The 13,403-nt window shown below is 42.4% G+C and overlaps 1 protein-coding gene across 1 annotated transcript in view; it reads left to right on the top strand.

Annotated features, from left to right (window-relative positions):
- LOC141145543 (cytochrome P450 2C20-like) overlaps positions 1-13,403 on the top strand; it is a 76,534-nt gene that overhangs the window by 52,376 nt on the left and 10,755 nt on the right. Inside the window, exon 4 of the mRNA XM_073632313.1 lies at positions 9,956-10,116. Coding sequence (XP_073488414.1) covers positions 9,956-10,116 — 161 coding nt within the window. The remainder of the gene's footprint in view (positions 1-9,955; positions 10,117-13,403) is intronic.

The raw sequence follows: 13,403 nt of genomic DNA, 5'->3' as shown, positions 1-13,403 counted from the left end.
TTTGGGGTGTACGTGTTTCCATGGAATCTTTATTCTCCCAAATGTCTAGGGCTTTTTGGTCATCTACTTCTATTTGGGGCTTTCTGACATCTGAGGTATCTCTCCTTTTATATAAAGATCTTAAGACTGTGTGAGAACAGGGTAACCTCTTTGAAAACCGTAAACTCGTCCATGTTGCTAACTGGGGGAAAAGGACATCCCCACTGCAGCAGGCGTGTCACAGATCAACTGCGGAGCTGATCTGTGTCTTACTGGCTGCATACGTGTTTTACCTTTTTTACTGCTGTACTGCTTTTACTGCTGTACTGCGGTCGGCTGGCACCTGTGGTTCCACAAGCTTGTGTTCAGCTCTTGCTGCACTTAGCAGCTATGGGTGTCGCCGGCTTCACCTGATGCTTAATTTAGCTTCCTTCCTGCTACTTCCCGTCCAGCCTCCCATGTGCCTCTCTATTTACATTCCACTCAGACCAGTTTCTGGTTGCTTGAGCAATACTTGTTCCTGAGCGCCTTTCGTGCTAACTTTCCTAACCTGACTTCTCGTGAACTGATCTCTTGTGTACCATCTCGGCTAGTTCTCCTGATTATGTTGTCTGCAGCCCACCCTGACCTTGACTCGCTATCTGGCTCTCCTTTTGCTCCATCCCTCCATCCATCCGTGTCTGCCAGTGTCTTCAGGTACTCTCCTTGCGAGCAGGGTGAACCTGGGGGTCGTGACCTGGGGTCAGCACGCAAGTCCAAACTCCTGTGAGGGGGTCCCTGGCAGAATACCGGCTGGCCCTTATATTCCACGCCCTGGGGGATCCTGTGTCACCTGCTTGACTGGGCTCACACCAGTAGCACCGTGACAAGGCATATGTGTCTTTGAGCCAAAGGGAAGGCAGACAAGTTGATCACCTTCATATCTGGTTCCAAATTAGTATCTAATCTCCCTACATTAATTTTCTTTGACTCTACTGGCGTTTTGAGGATTGGGGGCCATCTTCCCATCTTCGGTGTCTCCCGCCCCCACTTGCTCTTAAAAAAGTTACTGTTATGACTTTACCCTCTTCGTCTGTGTCACTCAACAATCTTTTGCCCCCTAACCGAGATGAAGAATGTGGGCCCCGTTTCCTAGATCTACTCCTCCAACGTCGGATTGTTAAATCAAAAATCTCGTCCCTTTCAAATAATTTAGGTCTCTTCTAAACTTAGACTGTTTAGTCGTTTTAAGGTTAAACTGTGTTCTTTCTATTTCTTAAGCACTTCGTTCTGCTTCTGAAATTCCTCCATTTCTTTAAAGGAGTCCAATCCTCGTGCACGCTCCTCAATTTGTGCAATTAGCTCAACTAATTGGGCCTTTTCCTTCTCTACTATCAAATCCATGGCAGCTGCTCCATGGTTAATGCAAAGTTCCTTCCATTTTGGGAGGAACCTCTCATTATGGAGATGTTATGCTGGTACTATCCTGTCTCGTAAACCTCTTGGGACTATTCTATGATGAATATACCGTATATACCGTATTTGCCAGCATATAAGGCAACTGGAAATTTTCCAGTTAAAACATAGGTTTTGGGCTATACGCGCCGTATAAGACTACCCCCTTCCGTAACTGGCTTAATATTTCCTCCTTCTTCTTGGAGCCATGATGGGGTCTGGTCTTCTAGCCATTTTGTTTATCTGTCAGCCCGCTGGATGTGCAGTAATACCGTATGAAGACAAGAAGATGAAGACAAGAAGATGAAGACAAGAGCGGGAGCCTCCCTCCATGCCATCATGGATGCGGAGCGGCCCGAGGAGAAGGGAAGAAGACACCGCCGCCGCAGAGGAGATGCCGGACGAGAACACTGGAGGAAGAACCAGAAGAACCAGAAGAAGAAGAAGATGGAGGAAGAAACCGAAGGAAGATAGAAGAAAGAAGAAGCATTTAAATAAAGGAATTGTCAAAAACTGTCTCTTGTCATTTTTAACATTTTTGACAGTTTTTTAGTGAAATGGTAGGCCCTTACCATTTCACACAGGGGGGAGGGCCGGGATCTGGGGGTCCCCTTGTTAAAGGGGCTTCCAGATTCCGATAAGCCCCCCCTCCCGCAGACCCCCACAACCACCAGCCAGGGTTGTGGGGATGAGGCCCTTGTCCTCATCAACATGGGGACAAGGTGTCTTGGGGGGCTACCCCAAAGCACCCTCCCAATGTTGAGGGCATGTGGCCTGGTACGGTTCAGAAGGGGGGGCGCTCTCTCGTCCCCCCCTCTTTTCCTGCGGCCTGCCAAGTTGCGTGATCGGATAAGGGTCTGGTATGGATTTTTGGGGGGACCCCATGCCGTTTTTTTTTTTTTTTTAAATATTGGTGCAGGGTTCCCCCTAAAATCCATACCAGACTTCAGGTCTGGTATAGATTTTGAGAGGGACCCAACGCCATTTTTTTTTTTTGGCTGGGGTTCCCCTTAATATCCATACCAGACTTGAAGGGCCTGGTATGGAATTTAGGGGGACCCCCCACGTCTTTTTTTTTTTTTTTTTTTTAATTTTGGTTCGGGGTTCCCCTGTGGGTAATTCCCATGCCGTTTTTATCAATGAACTTCTATGTGTATTGTCGGACCGGCAATGCATTAATAGCTGCGAGTAGTTTTAAATTACTTTTTTTCCTTTTGAAATGTGATTTTGCTGTCAGACTGTTCTAAACACGAGAAACATGCGCCCCTTTACAGGCATACTATAGACACCCCCCAGGTACGAAATTTAAAGAGATATTACACTTTTATTTGATTTTAAGCATTATTAAAATCACTGCTCCCGAAAAAACGGCCGTTTTTAAAACTTTTTTTTGCATTGATCCATGTCCCCTGGGGCAGGACCCAGGTCCCACAACACTTTTTATGACAATAACTTGCATATAAGCCTTTAAAATTAGCACTTTTGATTATTCATGTTCGTGTCCCATAGACTTTAACGATGTTCGCGTGTTCGAACAAATTTTTTGCCTGTTTGCATGTTCTGGTGCGAACCGAACAGGGGGGTGTTCGGCTCATCCCTAACGCTGGCAAATACGATATGTTTCCAAGAAAGACACATTCCACTTTCCCACATCCCACTTTCTATTGAGATGTTTTGTTAGTAACTTCTTTTGTTCTTTAAATCTATTTTTGATCTCTTCCTCTTGACTAGGGATGAGATAACAGTCCCTCTATAAGTCGCTGATCACCGCCATTACTAGTAAATATTATAAAACGAACAAAAAAAATCCAGTATCTATATCAAACGCTATAAGTTTCACGCAAACCAAAATAGTATAACTTATTGGAATTTTTTTTTACTAAAGACATGTAGCAGAATATATTTTAGCCTAAATAGATTTTTTTTTTATTGGATATGTTTTGTATTAGAAAGTATAAAATGCAGTTTTTTTTTTTCTCTCAAAATTTTCAATTTTTCTTTGTTTAACCACTTGACAACTGGGCACTTAAACCCCCTTCCTAACCAGACCAATTTTCAGCTTTCGGTGCTCTCACATTTTGAATGACCATTACTCAGTCATGCAACACTGTATCCATATGAAATTTTTGTCCTTTTTTCACACAAATAGAGCTTTCTTTTGGTGGTATTTAATCACCGTTCGTTTTTTTATTTTTTGCGCTATAAAAGAAAAAAGACTGAAAATTCGTTAAAAAAATGAAATTTTCTTTGTTTCTGTTATAAAATTTAGCAAATTAGTAATTTTTCTTCGTAAATTTTGGCCACAATTTATACTGCTACATATCTTTGGTAAAAATAAGTAAAAATTGGTGTATATTATTTGGTCTTTGTGAAAGTTATAGAGTCCAAAAGCTATGGTGCCAATATCTGAAAATTGATCACACCTGAAGTACTGACGGCCTATATAATTTCTTGAGACCCTAACATGCCAGAAAAGTACAAATACCCCCCAAATGACCCCTTTTTGGAAAGAAGACATTCCAAGGTATTTAGAAAGATGCATGGTGAGTTTTTTGAAGCTGTAATTTTTTCCCACAATTCTTTGCAAAATCAAGATTTTTTTTTTTTCACAAAATTGTCATATTAGCAAGTTATTTCTCACACACAGCATATGCATACCACAAATTACACCCCAAAACACATCCTGCTATTACTCCCGAGTACGGTGATACCACATGTGTGAGACTTTTACACAGCGTGGCCACATACAGAGGCCCAACATGCAGGGAGCACCTCCAGGCGTTTTGGAGCACCCAGGCCAATTCTGACATTTCTCTCCTACATGTAAAAATCATCATTTATTTGCTAGAAAATTACATAGAACCCCAAAACATTATATTTTTTTTTTTAGCAAAGATCCTAGAGAATACAATGGTGGTTGTTGCAACTTTTTATTTCATTTTTTGAACGCTTTTTTTTTGGGAAAAAAAACAGTTTTGTGCTTTAAAAAAAAACAAAACAGTAAAGTTTGCCCAATGTTTTTGCATAATGTGAAAGATGAAGTTACGCCGAGTAAATAGATACCTAACATGTCACCCTTCAAAATTGCACACGCTCGTGGAATGGCGCCAAACTTCGCTACTTAAAAATCCCCATAGGCGACGCTTTAAAATTTTTTACTGGTTACATGTTTTGAGTTACAGAGGAGGTCTAGGGCCAAAATGATTGCTCTCGCTCTACCGATCGCAGCAATACCTCACATGTGTAGTTTGAACACCGTTTTCATATGTGGGCGGGACTTACGTGTGCATTCGCTTCTGCATGCAAGCACACGGACAGGGGCGCTTTAAAAAAATGTTTTTTCTTTTTATTGTTCATTTTACTTTATTTTAGTTTGACACTTTTTTCCAAAAAAAAAAAAATTTTTGATCACTTTTATTCCTATTACAAGGAATGTAAACATCCCTTGTAATAGGAATATGGCATGACAGGTCCTCTTTACAGTAAGATATGGGGTCAATAAGACCCCACATCTCACCTCTAGGCTGGGAAGCCTGAAATTAAAAAAAAAAAAAAAACGATCCTGGCTTCGACTGTAGCGGTGAGTCGGTAGTAGCACCGGAGGGCGTCGGGAAGGGGAGAACGTCCCCTCTCGCCTCCCATAAGAACGATCAAGCAGTGGAACAGCCCCTATGATCATTCTTATGGTGTAGGGAATCGCTGGCTGAAAAAGCTGATATCTGAATGATGCCTGTAGCTGCACCCATCATTCAGATATACCCGCACAAAGTCAAGGATGTCATATGACGGCGGGCAGAAGTGGTTAAAACACATTTTTTTTTAACACAAAGTTGTCCATTTATACAATATTTCTAACACATAGCATGTACATACCAAAAATGACACCCCAAAATAGATTCTCCTACTCCTCCTGAGTATTGCGATATCACATGTGTGAGACTTCCACAGCCTGGCCACATACAGAGGCTGAGCATGGCAGAGTATGGTTGAGTATGGCGGGGTATGGCTGGGTATTGCGGGGTATGGCTGAGTATTGCGGGGTGTTGTGGAGTAGTGCGGGGTATTGCGGGGTAGTGCAGAGTATTGCAGAATAGTGCAGGGCATTAGAGCATGGAAGGATGGCTGGATGTGACTGTATTTGTCACTGAGCAGCGTTGTGGGCACTACACATGCAGCCCACAGCGCTGCTACCATCCGATCCCTCCCCCTGTGTACCGATTGGTACACAGAGGGGAGGGAGGAAACGGCATCATGCCATGACGCCGGTTTGTTTACATGTGATCGCTCCGTCATTTGACGGAGCGATCACATGGTAAACGGCCGCGATTAGCGTGATCCGTGATGCGCCGGGTCCTCTGGACCTGGCAGTCACGGAAGTTCTTGGGTGCACGCCCCAGGATAAGCCGACCGCGCTGTAGCCGTCTTTCGGCTATGGCCCGGTCGGCATGTGGTTAATCGCAAAAAAATAAAAACCCAGAGGTGATCAATTACCACCAAAAGAAAGCTCTATTTGTGTAGACATGTGCAATTCATTTCGTTCCAAATTCGTTTTTTAACGAATTTCAACAAATTCGTTAATTCGGAAATATCTGAATTAACGAAAACCTGTTTAACAAATTTTTCTGAATATTCGTAAATGCGTACATTCGTACATTCATAAATTCGTACAATCGTAAATTTGTAAATTGGTAAATTCGTACATTCGTGCATTCGTACATTCATAAATTAGTGAATTTGTAAATTAGTAAATTCATAAATTCATAAATTAGAGAATTCGGAAATTTGTAAATTTGTAAATTTGTAAATTCGGAAATTCGGAAATTCGGAAATTCAGAAATCTGAAATAATAATTAACTTAATTATCCGAAATAACAAATGCCGTATCCAAACGAATGGAACATAATGAATTAATAATAAATAACAATAAAAAACTTTATTATTTATTATTAATTTGTTCCATTCCATTTGTTTAGATGCGGCATTCGTTATTTCGGATAATTCGTAACTTCAGATAAATTTGTATTTGTTACGTTCATTAACAGCCAAACTTGAAAGGGAATTACAATACCTATAATTTAATAGTTAGTTACTATTTCAGATTTTCAAATTTTCGGGTTTTTGGATTTTCAAATTTCGAATTTACAAATTTCCGAACTTTCTAATTTACAAATGTACGAATTTCCGAATATACAAATTTTCTAATTTACGAATTAGCTGCCTCTGTGTGACTCGGCCCCACCCCCACTCCCTCCTAACTGGCTGTGATTGACAGCAGAGGAAGCCAATGGCTCCCACTGCTGTGCCTCAGCCAATGAGGATGGAGAGACCTGGGAGAGCTTATGCTCTCTTGCACATCACTGGATCTGGCTCATATGAGTATAAAGGGGGGGGGATCTGCATACTAAAGGTTTTGCACCTTCATGCTCTGAATGCATGAAGGTAAAAAAACTTCAGCCTTTACAACCACTTTAAACCATGTCATTTCACTTTCTGCTTGCCAGATTATTGTTCTCTCCAGCTGATATCTTGCTCCTTGTGTTCCTGCAGCTGTCCTTATCTTCACTACCACTTGTTACTGACCCTTGGCTGGTTCATTGACTATGCTTCCACCTAATTCCATCCCAGTTAGCTATTACTCGTTACGGACCTTTTAGCTTGTTCATGTTCATGTTCATTTTCGCTTGATTAAAAGTACCATTTCAGTCTTTGCAGATGACACCAAGCTAGACAATGGAATAACGTCCTTACAGGATGTCTCCAACTTACAAGCCGACCTCAATGCTCTGTCTAATTGGGGAACTGTGTGGCAAATGAGGTATAATGTTGATAAATGTAGTTATGCACTTGGGGGCTAAGAATATGCATGTATCATGCATACTAGGGGGAGTACAACTGGGGGATCCATAGTGGAGAAGGATCTGGGGGTTTTGGTAGATTATAAGCTTAATAATAGCATGCAATGTCAAGCTGCGGTTTCCAAAGCGAGCAAAGTCCTTTCTTGTATTACGAGGTATAGACTCCAGAGAGAGAGATATCATTTTGCTCCCCTGTACAAATCATTAGTAGGACCTCTGGAATATGCAGTTCAGTTTTGGGCTCCAGTTGTCAAAAAGGATATTGGGGAACTTAAGAAAATGCAGAGAAGGGCAACTAAACTGGTAAGAGGCATGGAGGAGCTCAGCTATGAGGAAAGATTAGAGGAACTGAATTTATTCTCTCTTGAGAAGAGGAGATTAAGGGGGGATATGATCACCATGTATAAATACATAAGTGGTCGATATAGTGAACTTGGTGTTGAGTTATTCACTTTAAGGTCATTACAGAGGTCAAGGGCCATAGCCGAATGACGGCTACAGCGCGGTCGGATAACTCTGGGAGGGAGTACAATGTCCATGACTGTCACGGATCGGGGTAAAGGGCCAATGACAGCGGCCCTTTACCACATGATCGCTCCGTCCAATGACTGAGTGATCAGTTGTCAACAAACCAGAGCATGTCCGGTTCAGCTCCTCTCCTCTCACCGATAGATACAGTGTGTGAGTAGAGGAGGGAGGTGGTGCAGCAGCGCTGCAGGCTGGATCTGAAGTTCCCACAGCACTGATCTTTGCCCTTCCATGGCTCCGTCAATCCTCATTCATGCTCATCCATCCATCCATCCTCTTACATGCTCATCCATGGCTTATCCATCCCCATCCATGGTTAATTCATGCTCATCCATCCCCATTCATGGCTCATTCATTCTCATCCATCCCCATTCATGGTTTATTCATGCTCATCCATTCATGGCTCATTCATGCTCATCCATCCCCATTCATGGTTCATTCATGCTCATCCATGGCTCATTCAAGCTTATCCATCCCTATCTATGGCTCATAAATGTCTCATTCATGCACATCCATGCCACATCAGTGCTCATCCGTGCCACATCAGTGCTCATCCGTGCCACATCAGTGCTCATCCGTGCCACATCAGTGCTCATCCGTGCCACATCAGTGCTCATTCCTGCCACATCCATGCCACTACAGTGACCATCAGTGCTACTACAGTGCCTCACAAAGGTGTAATAGGTAGCCAAATTAGATTTGAAATGTATGTCAATAGAATATCTGACGGTGCCCCCTGCATGTTGGGCCTTTTTATGTGGCCAGGCTGTGAAAAAGTCTCACAGGAGTAGCAGAATTATAATGTCATTTTTGCTATGTACATGCTATGTGTTAAAAATATCTTATAAATTGACAACTTTGTGTAAAAAAACAAAATGCGTTTTCATTTTCAAAAATGTGTAGAAAAAAAATGCCTCGTAGAATATATGTTGGGGTCTTTACTTTCCAAAATGGGGTCATTTTTTGGGCATTTTCATTGTGCTGGTGCTCCAGGGCCTTCAAAAGTGTAAGAGGAAGTCAAGAAATTAAATGTGTAATTTATGCTCCTAGAACACCTGATGTGCTCCCTGAATGTTGGGCCTCTGTATGTGGCCAGGCTGTGTAAAAGTCTCACACATGTGGTATTGCCATGCTCAGGAGGAGTAGCAGAATGTATTTTGGGGTGTAGTTGCAAGTATGCATATGCTGTGTGTGAGAAATCACTTGTTAATGTGACAATTTTGTGAAAAAAAGAAATCTTCATTTTGCAAAGAATTGTGGGAAAAGATTACAACTTCTTCAAAAAACTCATCATGCCTCTTACTAAATACCTTGGACTGTCTACTTTTCAAAAATGTGTCATTTGAGGGGGTTTTGTACTTTCCGGACACTTCAGGGCCTCAAGAAATGAGCTAGGCCGTCAGTACATCAGGTGTGATCAATTTTCAGTGATTGGCACCATAGCTTGTGGACTCTATAACTTTCACACAGACCAAATAATATACACTTATTTTGGTTATTTTGTACCAAAGATATGTAGCAGTATAAATTTTGGCCAAAATTTATAAAGACAAAATACTAATTTGCTAAATTTTATAACCAAAACGAAGAAAAATGCATTCTCTTTTCAAAATTGTTGGTCTTTTTTCATTTATAGTGCAAAAAATAAAAAGCTCAGTGGTGATTAAATACCATCAAAAGAGTGCTCTATTTGTGTGAAAAAAGCACAACAATTTCATATGGGTACAGTGTTACATGACTGAGTAATTGTCATTCAAAATGTGAGAGCACTGAAAATTTGTCTGGTTAGGAAGGAGGTTTAAGTGCCCAGTAGGCAAGTGGTTAAGAAAAGTCTGGATTCTTTCCTAAATGTACATAATATAACTGGATACTAATATTTATAGCCAAAGTTGAACCAGGGAATAGCCAATTGCCTCTTGGGGGATCAGGAAAGATTTTTTTCCCCCTGCTGGAGCAAATTGAATCATGCTTTATTATTTTTTTTGCCATCCTCTGGATCAACTGTGGGTATAGGCTTGGGTGTGTGTGTGATTATATTATATTTAATTTTTCTTTTTCCTTTTATTGGTTGAACTAGATGGACTTGTGTTTTTTTTTTTTTTTTTTTTTTTTTTTAGCAGACTAGCTAAGTAACTATATATAATTTTTTTTTTTTTAAGGAAAACCATTTAATCCCCTAGAGATCGTGGCCTGCGCAGTTGGGAATATTATGAGCTCTGTGTTGTTCGGGGAACATTTTGACTATAAAGACCCAAAGTTACATGAGCTGATGGCCTCCACCAGCCGACACATTCGAAACAGTTTGTGCCCATCTCATATGGTAGGTTATCATTGACAGGATTTATCATCCTTATAGGAAAATTGTCGGGTGAAATAGTGGATGATGATTTAGGCACACTGGTTGCCATATGATCCTTCCAAATTCCAGAGACCTGTGCTCTCTGCTTGTGCTGTCTGTGTAGCGGTACCCCTCCGTAGGGGCTGGTGGTAATTGTAGTCGGTCTGTCACCCTGCCCAGCCAGGCACACAATTTTCAGTCCCTCTCAGACAGAAAACAGTCCATGCACTTTGTTTTGTATTTTTATTGAGGGGATTAAACTTGGATGGGGATAGGGTATTTATGAGATGCCCAGTTGATTTCAGAAATTGTTAGGGATTGAGGAATTATATACACCTCCTGTGTATATACACAACTTCCTCCAGCACAACTCAGCTCTTGCTCTCACTCTCCAGCACTTGACCTGACTCCTGAGCTCACTTTCCAGCATTTTACTTAGATCTTGAACTCATTCTCCAGGACCAGCTAGCACTGATGTGCAGGATGGACACTAACTCAGTCAGGCCCAAAGCAAATGCTCTTTGCAGGCAGGGACCGCGGGCCCCTATGGTGTAGCAAAAATGAAGGTAGTCCCAATACTAGCTGTCCACGTGGCTACTGCTCCCAGTACCACCTCTTCAGGCCCTGCAAGCCCTCCCGGCTGCAGCTGCCTCTCTCCACTGCCCGTGCCACCACAGTCCACACCACTGGCTCTGCACCCATCCCAGACTGCAATCTCCCAATCCTCTTAGGTATGCCTTCCCAGTCCGTCCCAACTGTGTGACCCTCGCCAGCCTTCTTGGCTGCAACCTGTTGTAGCTCCCTGGATACTTTGCCTTGCAGTGCTCTCCTGCTGTCCTCTCCTCGCTCCAGGACACCTCCGTGTGTCTTGAAGGGTCCTGTCCACACCCGAGCCCCAGACCCAAGGTCACCCCCCCCCCGACTGGGGAGCTCCCTCGAAAGCCACAGCAGCTTAGCACTCCATCTCCAGCTTTCACCCGAACAACTCCTCACCAGCTGGGCTGACCCTGAGTATTTAATGAGGCCTGGGCCCTGTCAATCCAGACTGGGGATTGGTCAGGGCTCCTCACAATACCCCAGGCAGCGCCACCTCTCCTCTCTTCTCCTTTCCAGAACTTTCCACTACATTCTGGAAAGAAGTGGGAGGTCTCAGTGATGCTGCCTGTGAGTCACCAGCTCTGCCTGAGTCACTCAACCTTGACCCAGAAGAAAAACACACAGGCTTGGCTGCCAGCCAAGCCTGACAACTTACCTACACTAGCAAAAATGCTATCTCTCTAGCACACTAACTAGAGGGTGCTATATCTGTTAGCACATCTCCCAGTCTTCTCTGTAGACTATACAAGACTTTTCCTCTGTAGTATTAAGAGTAGATGGGTTAGATGATCCTTAGTCCTAACACACTTCCTGCTCTAGAGTGACAACACTGCTCCTCCATACTGTAGAAACATTGACATTTGCAAACATCAGGAATGTTGTAAAATGTGTATGCTGCTGCTCCAGGTGGGTCCACCACACAGTCCCTTTCTGCCTCCTGTGTATTCAGGTGCAAGAACCGCTCATCCAGCCATATGGAACAAGTGCAATAGGATCCAAAGGGCTGCAGACTTTAATAATCTTCAAATCACCATATACAGCAAACATAGAACACCGTGGGAGCAAGGAAACACAGTTAACGTGTTTTGCACTGCTGCTAGCGCTTATTCATGAACAGGAAGGTTGTTAGTGGCTGGATCACCAGATGAAAATAGAAGAAAAAAGATTCACCCTCTCAGTTTGCCCTGCTGACACCAGGACAGAAATAGAATGGAAATCTTGTTGTGGTGACACCTGTCTATGGACGTTCCTACTTTAGGGAGATTTCCGTTCTCTTCTCAATGTGATTACAAGACTACAAGAAGGGAAGTCTTATTAAGGAAATGTCCTTAATAAAACCTTGACATTTTGGCCTTAGATACTAATATAATTTAATTTAGGAATTACACTAAAATTATTCATTAGGTTTAGGGGTTAGATTGAGGCTTATGGTTAGGTTTAGCGATTAATGTGAGGTTAATTGCTAGGTTTAGGGCTTGAAGTGAGGTTAAGGGTTAAGTTGCATGTCTAAAATGAAGGTAAGGGTTAGGTTTTAAGGTTTGAAGTGCAAGTAAGGGGTTGGGTTTAGGGTTTGAAATAAGGTTAGGTTTAGGGTTTATGGTGAGGGTAAATGTTACTTTTAGGGTTTGAAGTGAAGGTAAGAGTTGGGTTTAAAGTAAGGGATAGATTTAGGGTTTGAAGTGACATTATTGGTTAGGATTAGGGTTTGAAGTGAGGGTAGGGCTTAGCTATAGTACTTGGATTAAGGGTAAGGGCTTAGTTTAGGGTTTGGAGTAATGGTAAGGGATAGGGTTAGGTTTAGGGTTTGAAGTGAGGGTAAGGGTTAGCTTCAGGGTTTTGCAGTAAGGGTTAGCTTTAGTGCTTGGAGTAAGGGTAAGGGTTTAGTTTAGGTTTTGGAGTCAAGATAAGGGATAGGGCTAGGTTTAGAGTGAGGATAAGCTTTAGTGTTTTGCAGTGAGGGTAGGGGTAAGGTTTAGAGTTTGGAGTGAGGGTAAGGGTTAGCTTTATTGTTTTGCAGTGAGGGTAAGGGTTAGCTTTAGTGGTTGGAGTGAGGGCAAAAAATTAGTTTAGGGTTTGGAGTGAAGGTAAGAGTTGGCTTTAGTGTTTTGCAGTGTGGATAAGAGTTAGATTTAGGGTTTGGCGTGATGGTTAGGGATAAGGTTAGGTTTAGGGTTTGGCATGAGAGTAAGGGTTAACTTTAGTGTTTGGAGTGAGGGTAAGGGGGAGCTTTAGTGTTTTGCAGTGAGGGTAATTGTTAGGTTTAGGGTTTGGAGTGATGTTTAGGGTTAGTGTTAGTTTTAGTGTTTGGAGTGAAGGTACAGGTTTGGTTTGAAGTGACAGTAATGGTTAGGTTTAGGGTGAGGGTTAGTCTTGGTGTTGGGAGTAAGGGCAAGTGTTAGCTTAAATGTTTTGAGTGTGGGTAAGGGTTGGATTTAGCATTTGGTGTGAAGGTAAGGGTTGGGTTTAAATTAAGGGAAAGGGATAGATTTAGGGTTTGACGTGATAGTAATGGTTAGGTTTAGGTTTTGGGGTGAGGGTAAGGATTAGTTTTAGCATTTGGAGTTAGGAAAAAGGTTTGTTTTAAACGTTTGGGAGTGAGGGTAATGCCGCGTACACACAGTCGGACTTTTCAACCGGACTTGTCCGACAGACGCCAACGGACCAAATCCGGC

Source organism: Aquarana catesbeiana, linkage group LG05 (genome assembly GCF_042186555.1).
Source record: "Aquarana catesbeiana isolate 2022-GZ linkage group LG05, ASM4218655v1, whole genome shotgun sequence".
Lineage (NCBI taxonomy): Eukaryota > Metazoa > Chordata > Amphibia > Anura > Ranidae > Aquarana > Aquarana catesbeiana.
Note: the sequence above shows the minus strand (reverse complement) of the source record. Positions and strands in the feature narration are given on the sequence as shown.